Source organism: Homalodisca vitripennis, chromosome 6 (genome assembly GCF_021130785.1).
Source record: "Homalodisca vitripennis isolate AUS2020 chromosome 6, UT_GWSS_2.1, whole genome shotgun sequence".
Lineage (NCBI taxonomy): Eukaryota > Metazoa > Arthropoda > Insecta > Hemiptera > Cicadellidae > Homalodisca > Homalodisca vitripennis.
Window position 1 is genome coordinate 143,734,388 of NC_060212.1, and position 19,125 is coordinate 143,753,512.

Genomic DNA, 19,125 nt, shown 5'->3' on the forward strand with positions numbered 1-19,125 from the left:
GTTTTACTGTTAAAGTAACACAAATTTTGGGTTTGAACTTGTTTTCAATAAAATCTTAACTAAAAATAAATACAAAAATCAACCAAAATTTATATGTATTACAACAGACTGCATCATTAGGTCAGTGTTCCTGATCTACCATCAATCTGCCAACGTTGTGTGTACTTGAATACAAAATACTCTCTCATTTTCTAGCTGCATTCATTGAAGTGCATACATTATTGTTGTAGTCTATACTATACATTACACTCACCCTACTCATGTCCACATCAGTCTTCCATTTGGGTCTAACTACATAATCCTTGTTGGAAGGAATCGGCACCCTAGCTCTGCCCACCCATCCTTTGTCTCCAGGCCTCAGGACACTGCAAAGTAATATTAGATTTTCAGTAATGCATTGGACAAAAGGCCAGATTTGAATAGGCCCTTAGACTTACGGTTACTAGAATAGAACACAAAGTCAGATTTCAGTCTCTGAATCTATACAAAAATCATACAGAAATCATAGAAAATAATACTTCTGTCTGAATAAGAAAATAAATTGGTTTTGTTGTACTATTTACTATTGTTGTTTTTGTATTACTAATTTGATATGTTAAAATGTTTATGAATAGACAGTTGTGTTCTTCATAATATGTTATAATTACTACATAATATAATTTTGGTTTCATATAATTTAATTTAGAATATTTTCATCTATTCCTTATACAATTTACAATTTATTCCTAACAAGTTAAAAAAAACTGTTTAACTAAACCAACTAAATCCATACAGATTTTCCAATAGGCATATTTTCCTGCAGCCTTTAAGGCATATACCAGCTTTGCTAAAAGTTCTTATCTTGCATAAGCGGTGGAAATTCACCAGGTCACCATTGCTGCTGTCTTTTGATGGTCTGGATGTGTACTGCGATTGCTCATATGTCTATAGTATTAGTCTTTCAAGAACCAGGAGTTCTTCAACTACATCTCTTTAAGAGTTGGTAGTAGTCAGCTCAAATTCAACATGTTATTGTGTTTATAGTCAGAAATCATAGTTAGGAGCATTGCATAGTGAATTTTAATTCCCCTTTTGGAGTGCAGCATTTGTTTCACTGATAAGCAGATTTGGTACTGAAAAAGTTACCAGCCCTAAAAGGCACAATTTTTGTAGCATTGTAATTAAAACACTAATTATTGCATTTAGCTAAAAATACATACAAATATATTTAAAAGTAACACATTTTTTCCCATTTTGTCATATTAACTAAAAAACACATCAAATAATTTATCTGTGTGGGGACCTATCATTTGAATTTACAAATAATTTTCTACAATACAACATATCACAAGATTTGATTCAAGATTTATCAAAATATAAAGAGGAATGTATAATAGTGCAAGAAGCAAAATTATAAAATTAAACCAGGCAAACTTACAAAAATATCTTTTCAAACATTGTACTCTTATTATTGAGTTGGATACTGAGTTAATTTGTCACTGGGTTAAGATTGTCTAAAAACTGTTATTCATACATATTTTATATATATATATATATATATATATATATATATATATATATATACATACATACAAAGCACTACTTAGGCAGATACTAGGTTACCCCTGTGTTATTTTCATACATGTTCGAGCATGTAATATATCGCCCACTGGTCTAAAGAAAAGTTAAATTACCTGATATTTTAACAGTTTTTTTAATATTTTATAGTATTAAATTAAAGTTAAACGTAGCTTCTCTAATAATATTCATAACTTAACTAATTGGCTTCCACCTGGTTATTAGCTTGTTTGTATTTATGAAAGCAATTAATAACTAATGACTAACAATATTGTATTATTCATTCAAATAACTGATCACTATCACAAATCCCGCCAATAAATAGGTATGAAACTTACGCTCCCTCTCCCTGGATGGCCTTTGTAATATCTTGTTTCTTGACCGGGGAAGGCTCTTTGTCTGCGGAACTGCGTCTTCTCTGAGGTTTCTGTTCCAGGTCTCTCTGATGCCTCTCTTCCCTGCTCATGGCTGCAATATTCACAGTTGGTATCATTTGTTTGTTTTAAAACTTTATTCTTACAAGAAACAAACTATCTCCAGGTTTCAAAGGAAATTTTAATATTTAAAACTATCAGTACAAAAATTCTATTTTTTAAGAACATGCGTACAGTACACTTCAAGTTAGTTATAGTACAAAAATTGGAATCAACTGTATTTATATATTTAACTTCTGTACAATACTTGTTTTGGATAAATATTGTTTTGTCAATTTTTATATACTTTTTTAAAGCTTCATAAAATTATAATACAATTAAATATTCTGTCTTATATTACTTATAATTATACATTGACATAAATGTTAAATTATTATGTAAAATGTGTCAATATTTTGAGCATTGGTTTTAGTTGAAAAAAGCTTAATAAAAAAACCATTGGCCTAACAATATGGCACTACAAAGAAGTTTGTGTGCCTATTTAAGGGTTAAGTGTTTGGCGTACAACAGTTTAAACTACATGGAATTCTAACTCTTCTACTCTCAAGAGTACTGACAAAGTATCACTGTATACTGTAACTTTATCAGTGCTTTATTTAGGTGAGTCTTACTATTTCCTTATCAATACCCCATGAGCACATTACAGTGCTGGGTCATTTTCAAGAACAAGACATTAAGTTTGATTAAAATGTATTTTTTTTATCAGGTAAACGTTTTATGAAGTAAAAACAACCAGAACACTTAATATTTTGCATTTAGAAAGATGGCCTTGTTAAGTAGCAGAGAACATTTTTAATATGTTTTCTTTTTGCTAAGGTACACATGTATTTCAAGAAGTTGTAATACAAATTCCAAAATATTCAAACTTTTACTCTAAATAAGATAAATGGTGCACCAAGGTATTTTGAACAAAGATTTCACAGTCTGCTAAAATTAACAAACATATTAGGCACATCAATTAGGTACTTGGATAATTGATACTCAAAATAAACAGCAACATTGATTATACACATACGCACAAAACTGCCTTTCTATATATACGAGGGGTATCCAAAAAGTAAGTTTCCATTAATTATGAAAAAGTTAAAAAAAACCAAAAAAATAACTGAAACACATTTATTCAACTTTTTACATCATACCTTATTTTTCTACATAGTTACCATCCCTTTCTAAGCACTCTTGGTATCTAGGAAGTAGTTTTTTTTATTCCAGCATCACAAAATTCACCCGCCAAATTTTTAAGCCAAGTATCCACCTCATTTTGAAGGTCATCGCTGTTGGCAAATCGCCGACCGCCAAGGTGTCTTTTCAGCTCCGGAAACAGATGAAAATCGCTAGGCGTAAGATCTGGTGAGTATGGAGGATGACCAAAAACATCCCACTTAAATTTCCTCAAAAGTTCCATTGTTGCACGAGCAGCGTGTGGTCGGGCGTTATCTTGAATAAGCAGAACCGTGCGCGACAAAAGTCGCGCCTTTTATTCTGTATTGCCCGCCAAAGTCTGGTGAGAACTTCACAATACCTTTCTGCATTTATGGTTTCGCCACGAGGAAGATAGTCAATCAATAACACTCCACGGCAGTCCCAAAAAACTGTAGCCATTACCTTTCCTGCCGACTCAAAAACTTTGGCTTGTTGAGGAGCTGCCTCTACTTTTTTTTTGCCACACCATACTCTGGCGTTTGGTCTCTGGAGTTGAGTGGTGAATCCATGTTTCATCACCAGTGACTATTCTACTGAAAAGATTTTCATCTTCATCGTCAAACAATCGCAAGAAAGACTGGGCAGCAGCCATTCGTTGTTGTTTATGGGCATTGCTCAATAAGCGAGGCACCCATCTTGCACACACTTTTGCAAGCTGAAGATCTTCTGTCATGATATTGTGCACAGATGACCGGCTAACTTCAACACTAGACGGCAGTTTATCCATAATTTCATCGAGAGTCACTCGCTTATCATTGTCAATAACTGCTCGTACAGCATTAATGACGTCAGGTTGCCGAGAATTGGCCGGTCGGCCACTATGCTCATCGTCATGAACATTTTCTCTTCCTTCCAAAAACATTGCACGCCAACGACGGACCATCTGAATGGACATAACATGTTCACCAAACACTTAACACAACTGACGATGAATTTCAACAGCAGTTTCGTTTTTTGGCGGTCAAGAAACGAATAACACTACGGACTTCGCAACTGGCGGCAGAACGCAGTGGAGTCTCCATGATGTTTGGGCAGCAACTGACTGAGAAGCGTGGCAATGGGCCAGTGACCGGCGCACCTGTTGCCAACCGAAATGCGCTACATATCCCCGCCCACAGCTGCACGCTGTGTTACGTACGCGTCTTTTTACAGAACAGGGAAACTTACTTTTTGGATACCCCTTGTGTATATATATATATAAAACAACAACTGACTTCTCTTTCTCATACTTCTCACAATTTTCCGAATTAGTTCTTTCAGTTTCATCTGTGCATAGAGGAATCTTTCTTACGGTTTACCTTACAAAGAATGCAAGTATTGTATAAACCATTTATCTGTAACGTAACGAATGAAAACATTGCACAGTGCTACGATAGCACTGTGTCGGTTAATCTTAAATAAAAATTAAAAATGCACTGTAATCAATCTCTTGTAAGTTATAATAAATTGAGATTTGAGATTACAGATAGCAGAAAGTGTTACCTTTAAAGTCAGTCGAAAGATTGAAGATGGGTCGAACCCATTCATTTATTAGTCTCCCGGCCAGCTCTTTATTCTCCTTAGTTTCCTTAGGGTGTTTATACAAGTACATGACAGCTTTTCCTATGCCAGATTGCTTCAGTGTAGACTGGTCTACTCGGGGAAACTGGAACATTCCACTGCATGTTTAGTATGTGTACATATGTAACTAGTTTTTCAATGCATTTTTACATTACAATAACAATGCAATACATCTATAAACAATTTATTACTTTTCAATTAGAACAGATGGACTTATTTTTAAGTGCATGAAGAATTAGATTATTTTGAATTCACTGCAGATGCTTGATTACCTCTTTGAGCAGCCGCAACACACTGTCTCGGATACGGAGTGAGGGTAGACTGCGGTCGGGCATGGGTGCCAGCCAGTCTGTCAGTACAGCCAAAACGTTCTGTTCAATGAATGTGAGCTGCAAATCGTACTTCTTTAGCTGACTCATCACTTTTGGCAACATTGCAATCTTGTTGGTGGCCGGTTTACTCATCTGGTTTAACTTCCTGTCTTCCTAAACATACAATATAATCAATAGTAAAATTAAGTTCAATTAAGTTGATGTTACATAAAAAAAAAAAAAAAAATCAATAAGTAACTAACAAATGATTAACACATTCGATCCCAGTGCTGTCAGGCACTTACACTGCTAGTACTGACAGCGCCATGATGGTGTTGCATATGTTCATTTTTTGTCACTGAATTTTTACTTTTTAATGATAAGAGTATATCTTACTTATTGCTATGCTATAGAAGATGTTTATTTAGATATTTGATGATACTAAAATTACTTTCTAGAAATGGTTTCTAGAAATTATTCAAATTATTGTAGTATTTTAGTTGTTTAACATGAATTGAGCTGCTATAAACGAGCTGTTCTGATAAGGTGACTCAGATAGTCCTTTTATGTAAGCGTAAGCGCATTATTAAGCACAAGAAGTGCTTTAATCGGTAACTTCGAGAATGTCCAGTGTTCTTTAACTCTTGGAAAGAATTGAGTTACGAACCACTCTTTGAACACATATGAGTCTATCCAGGCAGACTTTTGAGCTCTGTAGTGTACTTGAAAAGAAGTATATTTAAGTTCTTAGATGCTTTGGGTTTGGCCGCCTTCCCAGGGAGGGGAAATCCAGTTTGGCACAAACGGAGTCAACTAGTGTGAACCAGTTGCATTTGAGCATAACGTGACAGTGATTCTCTCTTTATTTACCTTAAATCCTGACGCTAGTTTCTTGAGTTATAGTAAAGGTTTTCAGAGGCAAAAAGTAGTAGTTTAAACCCGTCTTGTCAATATTGTCAACAGTTTTTCAACTAAATGTTTCAGCTTTTCTGAAAATTCACTAGCAGACTATTGATATGCAGAGAGCTTCTCCCCACACACTCTTAGGAAATGTACGCGATGGTGTTTTTTCCTTCATGTCAACCAACCGTCACTAGCCGAAAATATTATGCAACGTATTAGACACATACAAACAAAATCGATCCTCATCTGAACTGAGATGATTTGTTTTGTCTGAAAACGTAATAAACAAGTTAAATCCTGTCAATATTGTACCACGGGGGTTTTATCATTGCCAAGACGACCGGTTTATCCGTGATTTATCATATACCGGATTTATCCGGTATCCGGTGGCCAAACCAGAGGGAGTCTACTCTAATTAGATTTTAATCTATATCTATAGCCTACTTTAAGTATTTGAATGTAGTTTAGTCTTTTAGGTTTCATGACAAATCACCTGTCATAAGATGATAATATAATGTGATGATATAGAATAATAGACACACACACACACACACACAATGTCACTTTTTTAAACTAAAACTACGATAATAGAAATTTGTCTCAATATATACATGATAATAGTTTCAACTATAATATTTAGTCATCACTTTTTATTAAAAAACATAATTTATTTATCAAATTGATATTTGTAATTAAAATGCTATATAATACACACTTAGGTAAAAAATGAAGTTTGGGATTATGGTTTTATTTATGGATGATATACTGCTATTTCAGGCTTGAATGTTTTAAATAATACGTTAAGTGTTAAGTAACAATAGATAAAAAAAGTATAAGAAGAATATTAATTCTAAATATCTCTAAAATGTTTCAAATTACATTTTCTAAGATGAGATTATATGGCAGAGATTTTATGTCCTATGATTGGTAGAGATATGCCCAATGCTAAAGAGGGATAGGAATATGCTCCTCAACCAAAGGTTACATGAACTGAAGCATTGTGAGAAGTAATCAAAATTAGGTTGATGATAATTACATGCTCATTGAGTGTTTTATTTAGTTGAACTTGATCATATAAAATAATCATAGCAGTCATATTAAAAATGATTTGCGTAGCATGGCATATAGATGCTGAAGAGGACCCCAGTTTATAATCCAACAGATTGCAATCGCTAAGAAAACTGAATAATGAAAAATAATTCAATACCGAGATTTCACCCAACGCATTTAAAAGCCCAATATAAGAACTGGATACTTGCACAGGTGGGACACATGCTCCTCCCATCACAGCTTTTTTTTAGAGACAGATCAGAGACGAACACTGTCTCAGATTGAGTGGAAAACTAGACAGTCCACTTACAGACAGCCACACTGGTCTTGGTACTGGATGAGATGGGTTTAAGCTAATAACCTTCGCTGTGAAAGAATCAGCTAAATTTTAATCAATGACTACGTTAAAATACTGTTGATATTCATTACAACCTAAATAAGACAGTTTAAGAAAAGGACACTAAATCCATTTTATTATCGGTGTGTGTGTATAGGTAAACTTTAAAAATACAAGGCCATGTCATGACTTAAAATAGATAATTAAAAAACCATATTGTGACGTAGAATTGATTGACACCATCACAAAACAATAACATGAAATAGGCAATTATATTTTCACTGGAGACATAAAATATAGCAAAACCGAGACTAAATTTGAGAAATGAAGTATTTTGCTTGAAACTCCTATTAGGTAATGTATGATCGCAGATTATTTTACGTTATAATTTGTGTTGTATAAATATTATGTCTTCTATAAGAATACATATATGCACATAACATAAAACATTTTTATCACGGTTAATGGTGGTTTGAAATATTTGACTGGCCACTCCTACTGGCCAAATTTAATAATAATAATCATCAATCAAGAACAAACATACTAAAAAGTGTATGAAGAAAAACAAAATGAACAAATAAGTAGCCTTAACCCATTGCGGTTCACTGACGAGCTGTGTTCGTCACGCAGCGGCCGGGCCTAACGATGACGAGCTCAGGTTGCAAAAGCGGTCTGTTTTTAAGTTTCCCTCAAAATAGTTCTATTAATGTCTGATAGATTGGGCGATCATCTTCACTTGTCAAATAAAAGTGTTTAACAACGGTCTACGTTCAAAGTTTTCAAACGTTTTATAAATACCCTACAGATCGCAGTTGTATGTCGAAGTTGAAAAAACATTCATATGAGTTTACTCTCTGCTTTTTAGCGCTTCTAATTGGTTGTTTTCCTCAGCTGTTATTATACTAGTAAACACTAGTATCACATTTTATAGTATAATTTGCGTGTCATAATATGAGCTGATCGAAATGGAAAACTTATGATCGTCTGAACTTGATCGATATTTATTAGATATATTTATTACAATAGTTCATAAACTATATATTGTATTTAATTATTTTGTTTTTAAGAATATAGATGGAGATATTTTTATAAACCAGAATCCAGTTCAATGTAGATATGAGGTGAGTATACAATAGCGAGCGATACATTGTGGCGCACCATTGATGTTCGTTTGGCCGCTGACCGTAAATTAATTCGTGCCCGCGCACCTAAACAATACGATCCGCAATGGGTTAAAATATAGAATAATGGTTATACAAATTAAGTATTTAAAAACAGTGACATACCGTATATGATATTGAATTAAAATTGTTGACAGGAATATCCATATTCAAAAGAGTGCTTGCTTTGTAAGAAGCTAAAGTGTTAGTCATAATGGCACCCCTGACAAACAGATGTGCCTGTCATTGTGCCTGAAAACATTGTTACTGTGCTTGAATTTTTTTTTATTTTTTAAGCCAGAAATATAATTCTTACAAGAAGAAACACTAAAAATACTATATTTATTTACCTCAGCTGCATGTTTCATATCAGACAGTAATTGTGCAATAATGTCTTCATTATCATTGATAATATCTATGTCTTTTCTCTTTCTCCTTTTCGTGTTTTCTTCTTTCTTCTTTAACAACATCAGCTCAAAGTCAGAGGCAAAACCGCCATCATTCCTTAAATCAAAATTATTTTGGTTCTATAATAATTGAATAATCCTATGATTACATTGTTTTAATCTTATCTTTCATTCACTAAAAATACAATATTTATCTATATTCAAAAGAATATTAAACTATAAAACTACTCAAACTAGTTACACACAACATAACAAGAATGGTTAACAAAAAAAATTTGTTTATGTAAATTTCAACTCTTATTACATAACCAGACAACTTGTGAGTTTCTGTTTGTGATGAGAGTGTTATTATTTTAAAGAGTAACTCCTAAAAAAACCGGAGGAGTTTTAGTAATCAAGGTAGACAAGTTTTTAACACTTAGTCGAAATCTGACCAAAAAACAACCTGTTTTTTTTTAGTGAAACAACCAAACGATTTAAATAAAGGGGGCTCTGGGGTGATTCACTCTTCCTTTTAATTACATTTTAGATTTAGGTCCCATAATGAGTACAATGTCCAAAATTTCAGATGTTCAAAGTCCTTACTGAGGAAACCATTTAGGTTAAACAACATACAAATTAAAACATATTTAAAAACACATGGAAGCCAAAATGTTTTTCTGTACACAATTTTTAAGATCTACCTTAGTTTGTGTATTAAATCCCCTTCACAATAAAATTGCACTGTTTTTGTGTATAGTAAAAGTTAACTGTCTGTTCAATGAAAGTTACCTATTGGGTCTATCATCGTCTGAATCTTCATCCGAAATGCTGGGAAGCACTGCCCCCTCCTCAGGTGCAGCTCCATCTTCCCCTTCTGCACCCCTCTGGAACACCCTCACCTCCTTCCTCTGCCTTCTCTCCCTCCAGGTCTTCCTTATCACTTCCATTATCTCCTTCAACTCCATCTTCATCCTCTGAGCCTGACCCAATCTTGCGTCTCGTTTTCTATAACAGTTATAACATTTCCAATCACAAATTTTTTAAACTATATAAAAGACTACACTTTTGCATCATATAAATCATCTAATATAAAAAAACCCAATATTAGTAATTTATGTTTTATGTTTTAAAATTTCCAATTTTGAAATAAAGTTCCTATGATGTAACTTTTATATTATACTAGCCGTTACTCACGGCTTCGTAAACACATTTCGCACCTTTATGAGCACCTAAGTTTCGAATGAATTTTATTTTTGACGCCAATATTGAGTTTGCCTTCTTCCCATGATCATGAAAATATGTTAAAGTGTATATTTTTTATGGTGATTGTAATTTACTCAAATCTTAGTATTTTTGTTCTATAGCTGATTTTGCCTCTAACTGGATCAAGAAAATATATATACATACACAGCTCTGAGAAGCCTAGTTTTGCCAAAAGACTAATTTAGGTTTCTAAGCAGTCTTGAAATGTAAAGTAAAATTTAGACTATATTGCCTCATATCTGCACTGAAAGCAGTTACCCACTGCTTTCCATACAATTTAGTCGGCGTTGCACGTGTATGACCACATTCAAATGAATTATATTTTCAACGCCAATGTTGAGTTTGCCTTGTTGCCAAAATCAAGAAAATATGTCAAAAAGTTTATAGATATGCCCACTGTAATTTATTTGTTCATAGTGTGATTTTTTCTATACTTGATTTTGATGTTAATACCATTGATAGTTTCAGTTTATTTAAATAAACATTAGAATGTATCATTACTATTATTATTATTCTATATTATAAAGGACATAAAATAATATACAAAATACAATCACAACTAAACAATTTACAGTTTTAAAACACCAAAAAGGAAATTTCTTGTCAAGACTTGGGCATAAATTTGTGCTAATAAATATCCAAAATGTTAAAAAAATAGCCTTGAAACTTCTCACTTTGTTTGGGTCAACATAATATGTTTGTGAAGCAGCATTTTCTAAGATGATCTTCATTAAAAGTCAATTCTGGAGCAGACTTACCGACGAACACCTCCAAGGTTTAATGAGAATAGCCTGCACAAACTTTAGTCCAAAATTCAGACAGATAGTTCAAGGCAAAAGTGTCATTTTTATCATTAATATTGTACAAAACTCATGGTGCTTCCTTTTGTTTCTAACGTTTTGTTTATTATTATTTAATTATTAAATAATGCTCTGAAACCCATTTGCTTGATTTATTCTTTATATAATATCTACACATATTTAAATAGTACAGTTTATTCTTTCAATTGTTAAGCCCATACAGGGTATTTTTTCCGGACCGCGATGGCCATGTTATTTATAAAAAAAGGAGCACTAATGAAAGTAATTGGTGACCCCTGCTCTACCTTTTAAATCATAGAAAGGCTTAACAAATGAGCTTTCAGAATATATTCCATTTACTATATATGTAAAGTTATATATTTAAAGAGAATCTATTTATATACAACTATACAAAAAAACACTATAGATAAAATAAAAATGTGCGATAGTCTGTCAACTACCGAGCAACTGATGGCTCAGATAGAACCAGCAGACATGATGGCATTGACAAATAAAGACATAGAAAATACGAACTTCAATTAAAATATTATTTACACATCACATCATTATTTTGTTACTGTATGTATGTTTCTAAATAGTTTTATACACAAAGAACTACAAAAAGATTTCTAGCAATCAATAAAATGTGTACTGCCGATCACTTGTCTACGAATAGATGTAGCAGATTCGCAAAATAAATATATAAAATACAAACTATAATTAAAATATTATTTGTTAAACTACAGTAATTTGTTAATTTGGTTGTCTATCTAGACTTTTTCATACAGAAAGTAAAAAATGTGTTGGTAAACAGTGATTTGTGTATTTCCAATCAGCTGTCGTCCACGAATATCTAATTTGATTCAAGATTCAGCTTCCACACATCACTAGTAATCAAGTAAAAAAAAGCCGCGGTATTGAGCATCGGAATCAATCCATCCCTAGTAAGAATTCAGGCATAATCCACGCATGTTTTCCCGGAGCCCGAAATTTATGCACAATTCAAGTTTATTTTCAAATAATCATTTTTGGTGGCAGCCCTGGTACAGTCCAAGGAAAGTATCAGGTTCAATGTGTATCTCAATGAATGAAGAATGCATCAGAAAGTTATCTGCTACAGAAATTACCGAAGTGCATTTAATTCACGATCTGTAGAATAAGTAAACACCAGTACAGAACTAAACCTTCCATAGTTGCCCTCAGAATACGAGTAGAATTAATGTTATCAATTACTGGCTCTTAAATATTTGTGTTTCCCCTTTAAGATAATTAAAAAATAGAACCACCTCATCATCACAACACAACTACAAAGTAAATAAATACAAGAAAGGCTGTGGTTTAAGTCACAACGTGTTCATTAGATTATACTCATGGACTACGAAACAACATGACGTAAGGCTCCTCATACACATTGGGCTATTTGGTTTGAACAGTTTCTGTCTGACCGAATGTCACGTGTGCGGAGAAGTTGTTCAGATGAATAGTTGGTCGGAGAAATGATGGGATTTCTCCATTGTGACGACAAAAACCGATAAGCGTGGTAGATTTGGCCATCTGCAGACTGGCAACAATATTAAGCTGCATTAGACTGGCAAGTAAATTCGTAAAAGAATTTGTGCAACTACTGTCACAAAATGTGAACCAGATAAGCAATTTTACTCGTGAGACCTGTCGCAAGTACTTGCTATGGGTGTATCGCAGGAGTCTATTCACTAAGAGCAGTGATGACTCTGTAATATTTATAATTGAAATTTAAACGGCCAACACTGCCGTCTAGTTCTTGCAAACAACTGTCCGACACTGGTTGCAGCAGTGGTCACAAGAACTCTTGCACCCGTTTAGACTAGCAATTATTAATGTTGGAAACAAAACTTACAAAATGTTTTGCCAGTGTAAACACTGCTAGTTCAGTTGTGGTTTGAATGCTACTTCAAAACACAACATCACTTTCCCACTGATCCGCCACCAATTTTTCCGTTGCTCAGCCCTCAGCTCATTCTGTCCTAAACAATACCTTCTCGGCTGTACTTGTTACTAAAAACCCTATTTTCTTCTCCAAAAGGTTTCTTATCACGTTTGGTAAAAATCCAACTGACATTCTGGTGTACTTAACAAAGCGGGTTGTATCTCTTATCAAACCATCAAACGGACGGTAATATTAACCAAACCGAACTCTAAACCTGTTAATAGGATGAACACTGTATGTTTTAGGCCTGCATAATCTATCTAACTAACATCTCTTCAAATGCTATTGGTGACTGAATACAACTGAAACACAAAAACACTACCCACTACCGCTTTACTGCTTACTGCTACCACTCGTGTAGTGGCTGAGGCTCGATACGATCAGTCGGTTGGCTTTAACAGTCCAATGAATTGTTGTGTTTGGGGCCGTTCCACAGGGGTAGAGCTAACCAAGATAAATTCTACTACACTAGTGGAGACAACCAGAGTCAGTTGTTGCTTGTGAACATATGTTGATCTTCATTCATTGTTTCACAGGCCACGTCATATAAAAAATTATGTTTTGAGATTAATAGATCCTGATTCAAGAAGATGTCAAACTATATCTTGATTTCATACGTTCTTAGAAACAGAAAAATTGTCCCGAGATTTTCACGGTTGTACAGGAAAATTCTCAGCTTATTCCCGATTGGGTGGTGGCCATCCTATAAATAAACTTAAACAAGATGTAATAATATTTTACATTTTCATTGTGAATAATTACATAATCTGAATTTAATAACACCAATCACATAAGACTGAAACAGATGAAACAACATTTAATAGGTTTTTACCTTAGGACTTTTTTCTTCATCTTCTGAATCTGACATGACAGCTCGCTTCCGTTTTTCACCACCATCTTCCTCATCTTCTGATTCAGACAAAACAGCAGACTTCTTCTTCTTCTTGGCCTTGGATGCAGGTTGATCTTCATCGTCAGATTCGTCAACTGGACGCTTCTTCTTTGGTTTGACAACGCTTTCATCTTCACTGCCACTTCCATCTCTACTCCTAGGTTTCTTCTTGTCTAAACAGAAATGAAACCAAACTAACCGAAAATGTCCAATGATTTATTGATCAAATTATCAGTGAAGTATTTATAAAATATTGTACTTGTACTCTGCCACAATTAATATGGGGGTTAAATATAACATTGATTTAATGAGAATAATTTATTTTCAAGAAGCTTAAAAACTGCACTTAGTCCTAAAAGAATCATAGCACTGCTTCCGGAGTGACAGGATATTCTGGATGGGCATTGTTGGGAGCCGCCTCCTGTCGAGATCCATGAGGAAGGATTTTGTGCATAATTTCAATCATGTCTGAGAAGAAGGGCAGGCCAGCTCTGTATCAGCCTCTCCAGTAAAATCAGGCAGTGAGATAGCACTCCTTATGTTTAGGCTAGCAATTGTCCTAACACTTAGGGATCCCCACAAACTCCAACAGTTATCCTCTGCAGTAAACTAGACCACTTGATCTACCCTTGCACCCCAATACTCAACATTTTCAATTAGAGACGTGCCACTCCAGGACATCCACAGGGTTGCCCTGATTTAAGTGACACGTCGGTTTTTGCTGTACCTAATGTTCAACTGGGAGGTATAAACCAGCCAGAAGTGAACCCTATTGAAGAATAATAAGAACAATTAATCATATCTAAAAATTCATTTGTTTAATAATAGTATTTATTGTTTACCTTTGGTTTCATTTTTGTTCTCGTCTTCCGATTCACTGTCCACAACTGATCTGCGTTCTTCAATCACTTCTGTAATCATAGTCAAAACTAATTAGTACTAATTAGTTTGGAAATCATTTAAAAAAAGACAACTTATTATGAGGGACTTGCGTGTATATTTATTGAATATTGGTTTTCAAACAGTATACACAGCGTTATTCAAATGTTCTAGAATAATAATGTGTTACTTTAAATTTTTTTAACACGAGTTTGTGAATTTTTATGCACTATTTAGTATTCTGGTGAATTATATTTGTCAAAGTTGTTTAAATCATCCATCTTAAATCAATATCTTTCGGTAATCCTCTTAATTAGTGTAAGAAAGAGAAATCACTAGATTAGAGGACATAAAAGTGTACTGTATTTTCATAAATTACAAACTGATGGAAGTCTAGAACAATAGTTTTCATAAACTTAGTTACAATTTTCTTCTAAAAAAAACTTAGATGTAAATCTGGAGTTTTCTAAGAACAAACAGCGTTGTAAGGTTGTTCAAATCTTTACAACACTTACTGTGAAAGTTTTTAAATGAATATTTTGACATTTTTTTAAGACTGTTCATCATAAAGATACAGGCCATGTTTACTTGTCTTTTGACACATAACATAATGTTAAATTATTGAATATTCAAAGATTAAATTAGTGTCAACTAAGAACATATTGGACCTGCACTCACCGATGAGTTAGTCAGCTGTTATGTTGAAACTTAATTTAACAGTGAGTTTGTTTATTTCCAGCTGGTTTGTAGTCAATATTATAAAAATTGTGCTTCTTTTTATTATTATATACCACTAAAGATTATTTTTTAATAAAAACAAAATGAGGAATTTTGTTGGTGAAGATAATGTCGATGACAATGAAGTTTCCATTGTTGACAATATTAATTATGAAGTGACAGTAGCTTCAGCCCATTGTTTGAAATGACATTTTAGGTATTGCCAAGTGTTTTCTGTGTGATTTAATTTCATGTTTAGAATGTACAATATTTAAAAAGTACTTGGTGTGCTTGCTTCTGACTGAGCTTGAAACCCCATTAAAAGGTCATGTTTCTGAAAAAGCTATTGTACATAAAACAAATTTATGGCTCTCAAATGTATATAAATTTTTGTCATTGATATCTTAGTTACCAACACAAATAACTTATTATTAAGTAAATTACCAAGAACTATCAATATGACTGGATTGCACACTTATCCACTCTATACTGTAACAAAAATTAATTTTTAGTAAATAAATCATTTACCTTCATCACTCCTTCCTCCTGATCCAGAGCGTGATCTAGAGCGTGATTTTGATCGTGACCTAGATCTGGCTCTTGATCCAGACCTTGAGCGTGATCCAGATTTTGCTCTTGAACCTGATCTTGAACGAGACCTAGATTTTGCACGAGATCCTGACCGTGATCTTGACCCTGATTTAGCCCTGGAATTTGATCTTGACCTTGCTCTTGATCCTGACCTTGAACGTGAACCAGATTTTGCTCTTGAAACAGATCTTGAGCGTGAGCGGGATTTAGCTGGTGAACCTGAACGTGATCTAGATTTAGCTCTAGATCCAGATCTAGATCGAGATCCAGATTTGGCTCTTGAACCAGACCGTGATCTTGATCCTGACTTAGCCCTTGAACCTGACCGTGATCTTGATCCTGACTTAGCTCTTGAACCTGATCGTGATCTTGATCCTGACTTAGCTCTTGAACCTGACCGTGATCGTGAACCTGATTTGGCCCTTGAACCTGATCTGGATCTTGACCCAGACCTTGATCGAGATCTAGATTTTACTCTTGAACCTGATCTAGAACGTGACCTTGATTTTGCTTGAGAAACTGATCTTGAACGAGAGCGTGACCTGGATTTAGCCCTTGAGCCTGATCTTGACCGTGATCCAGATTTAGCTCTTGAAGGAGATCTTGATCGTGATGCTGATTTAGCTCTTGAGTGTGACCTTGACCGTGACCCAGATTTAGCTCTTGATGGTGATCTCGATCGCGATCCAGATTTAGCTCTAGAACCTGATCTGGAACGAGAACCAGATTTAGCTCTAGATCTAGACCTTGATCTAGAATGTGATTTTCCCCTTGAAACTGATGGTGAACGTGATTTTGATTTTTCCTTTACTGGTGATGATGATTTTGAACGTGAACGAGACCTTGAAGCAACTGATTCCTCCCTTGATTTTGGCTGTGATATTGATCTAGATCTTGACTGCCTAGACCCAGTACTTGATTTTGAGGAATGTCTGGATCTAGGGGATCCAACATTTGAGGGGGATCTGGGAGGAGAAATAGAACTTGGTCTTGAATTGGGATTAGAATTAATAGGGGACTGAAGTCTAGACCCTGAACGAGATCGGGACCGAGACTTGGAAGCTCTTGATCCATGGTTAGATGCTGAATTTGATCTTGATCTGTTCTGAATCGGAGAAGTTGATCCTGATCTTCGAGATGCCCTGGATTTGCGTGAGTATGAAGAAATATCAGAGTTTCTATCTTCATCATCACTTGCCCCACCCTGGTCTTCTTGCATTGGACTCATTGGTGTATTGTCTGTAATTAAAACATATAAACATAAATATTATATACATGTTATATTTTATTATTCACATGGTAATAAAGAAATAAAAAGGTATGAATACAGTACAAATTTTTAAAGTATACCACTACATTATATCAAGTTTGTTACTTAAATTCATATTTACACAAATAGAAAGATACAATTCTTGAGCCAAAAAGCTACAAAGAGATTTATTACTTAATACAATAATAAAATGGTTGACGGAGTATTGAAGGACCTAACGTAACAAAAGAGTTATCACACAGATGGACAGAAAGAGACAGATGAAATGCCCTTTTACCCCAAATTCTATATGACTCCTCTTTGGACCAAGAGTAGCCTATGTACAAAAATGTAAGTGTCTAGGATCTTTCTATCAAGAGTTATCTGATAGAAGGACAAATTGCCCTGTGTCCTTTTGACCCTACTATGAACCAAGAAGAACCTATGCTTCAAGTTTCAAGTCTCTACAACCTCTCTATTAAGAATTATTAAACAGTCAGACAGACTGACGGACTGCCTTTGACCCTAATCTAGAAAAAATAGTATGCAGTGTGGAAGATGTAACACATGTTTTTCCAACAAAGTCTTTGACATGCTGGGAAGAAATTCTCTAAATGTTTCCTTGAATAGTGTATTTTAAGCTGTGTAAAGAATTCTTACAGATTGCGGTTGAGTAGGTCAGAAGTTCTGGTCATCTGGTGGGGGCAGTGCGATGGGTCGATAAAAGTGATTTAATCCACCTAGCCTTGTCATAAAAACCTAGGATTTATTCCTTATAATTCTATTAATCTTCAAGAATAAAATTTAACTTGGAATAGTCTATCAGAAAGTCTTAAGTGTGTGCACTGAGTTTTGAAGCTTTTACAGGGTCCCCCATAGTAAATTTCGTAAAATATCTTCTATGTAATATATGTATGAAGTGTTACATATAATTTTTCTTATTAAGAACCAGAGAATAAATTTACATAATTTTGAAGTAAAATTAAAAAATATATTACTTAAAAGAATCTACTTAAAAAAAATTTACATTATAATAAAATAAAAGATGTTTTATAAGTCTGAAATAGGCAAATTGTAAGAAATTTATTTGTGAACACAAAAATATATAGTATTAATGGGATCCAGAAATAAAAATTGAAATAATTTTTATGTTTACATTGAAAAGAGCAAAGTGGCAAAGTTTTTACTCATTTCCAATTGTTAATCATCAACACAATGAAATAACCATAAAAAATTTACATGCAAATTAAAGTGTTTTTCTACCCTTATGTGGAGTTAGCTCATTTAATACAGTGTTAATGTCAGTTTTTTTACTTCAAAATTTAAAAAAAAATGAAAACAAGATGCAAAGCTTCTATTTTAGATTCAACAGATTCGGTCATGTTAGATTCCATTAGAATGTTACGAATGGAATCCTTCCTTGATCTACAAGGGTCACCCATTATGAAGTATTATAATCAACAGTGTACGATAAAACTTTGTTAGATTCAAATAACGAAACTTTCAAACAAAGAACAAAACCATAGAGATTGTCAACTAAAAACATGATAAAGAAAATCATTAAAAACAACTTATAGGCTTTCGATCAATGTATAATTTGAAGGTCATTGACCGTTAATAATGCTTTTATTGTTAAAATACGAATTAACACTTTCAGTGTTGATCACACTTTGGAAGTTACGCAATCAACACCAAATGGGTCGTTATGACGTTTCCAGGAGTAAAGTTAATTTTTTTTTCTCTAAAAATATATTAAAAAATTAACAACTGCGATCTATTGACGAAATATAGTTAAATCTTTACAAAAATATATGTAAATGAATAGAATAAAGCCTTTTTACTTTATGCTTAAATCAGTACTTCA

At 33.8% G+C, this 19,125-nt stretch overlaps 1 protein-coding gene across 1 annotated transcript in view; it reads right to left on the reverse strand.

Moving 5' to 3' along the window:
• Positions 1 to 19,125, reverse strand: part of LOC124365585 (protein IWS1 homolog) — a 40,114-nt gene that overhangs the window by 1,776 nt on the left and 19,213 nt on the right. Inside the window, exons 2-11 of the mRNA XM_046821577.1 lie at positions 15,950 to 17,251; positions 14,668 to 14,736; positions 13,766 to 13,998; positions 12,413 to 12,528; positions 9,694 to 9,909; positions 8,866 to 9,019; positions 5,027 to 5,239; positions 4,677 to 4,839; positions 1,896 to 2,025; positions 254 to 365 (exon numbers count right to left, since the gene is read on the reverse strand). Of these exons, the coding sequence (XP_046677533.1) occupies positions 254 to 365; positions 1,896 to 2,025; positions 4,677 to 4,839; positions 5,027 to 5,239; positions 8,866 to 9,019; positions 9,694 to 9,909; positions 12,413 to 12,528; positions 13,766 to 13,998; positions 14,668 to 14,736; positions 15,950 to 17,251 (2,708 nt within the window). The remainder of the gene's footprint in view (positions 1 to 253; positions 366 to 1,895; positions 2,026 to 4,676; positions 4,840 to 5,026; positions 5,240 to 8,865; positions 9,020 to 9,693; positions 9,910 to 12,412; positions 12,529 to 13,765; positions 13,999 to 14,667; positions 14,737 to 15,949; positions 17,252 to 19,125) is intronic.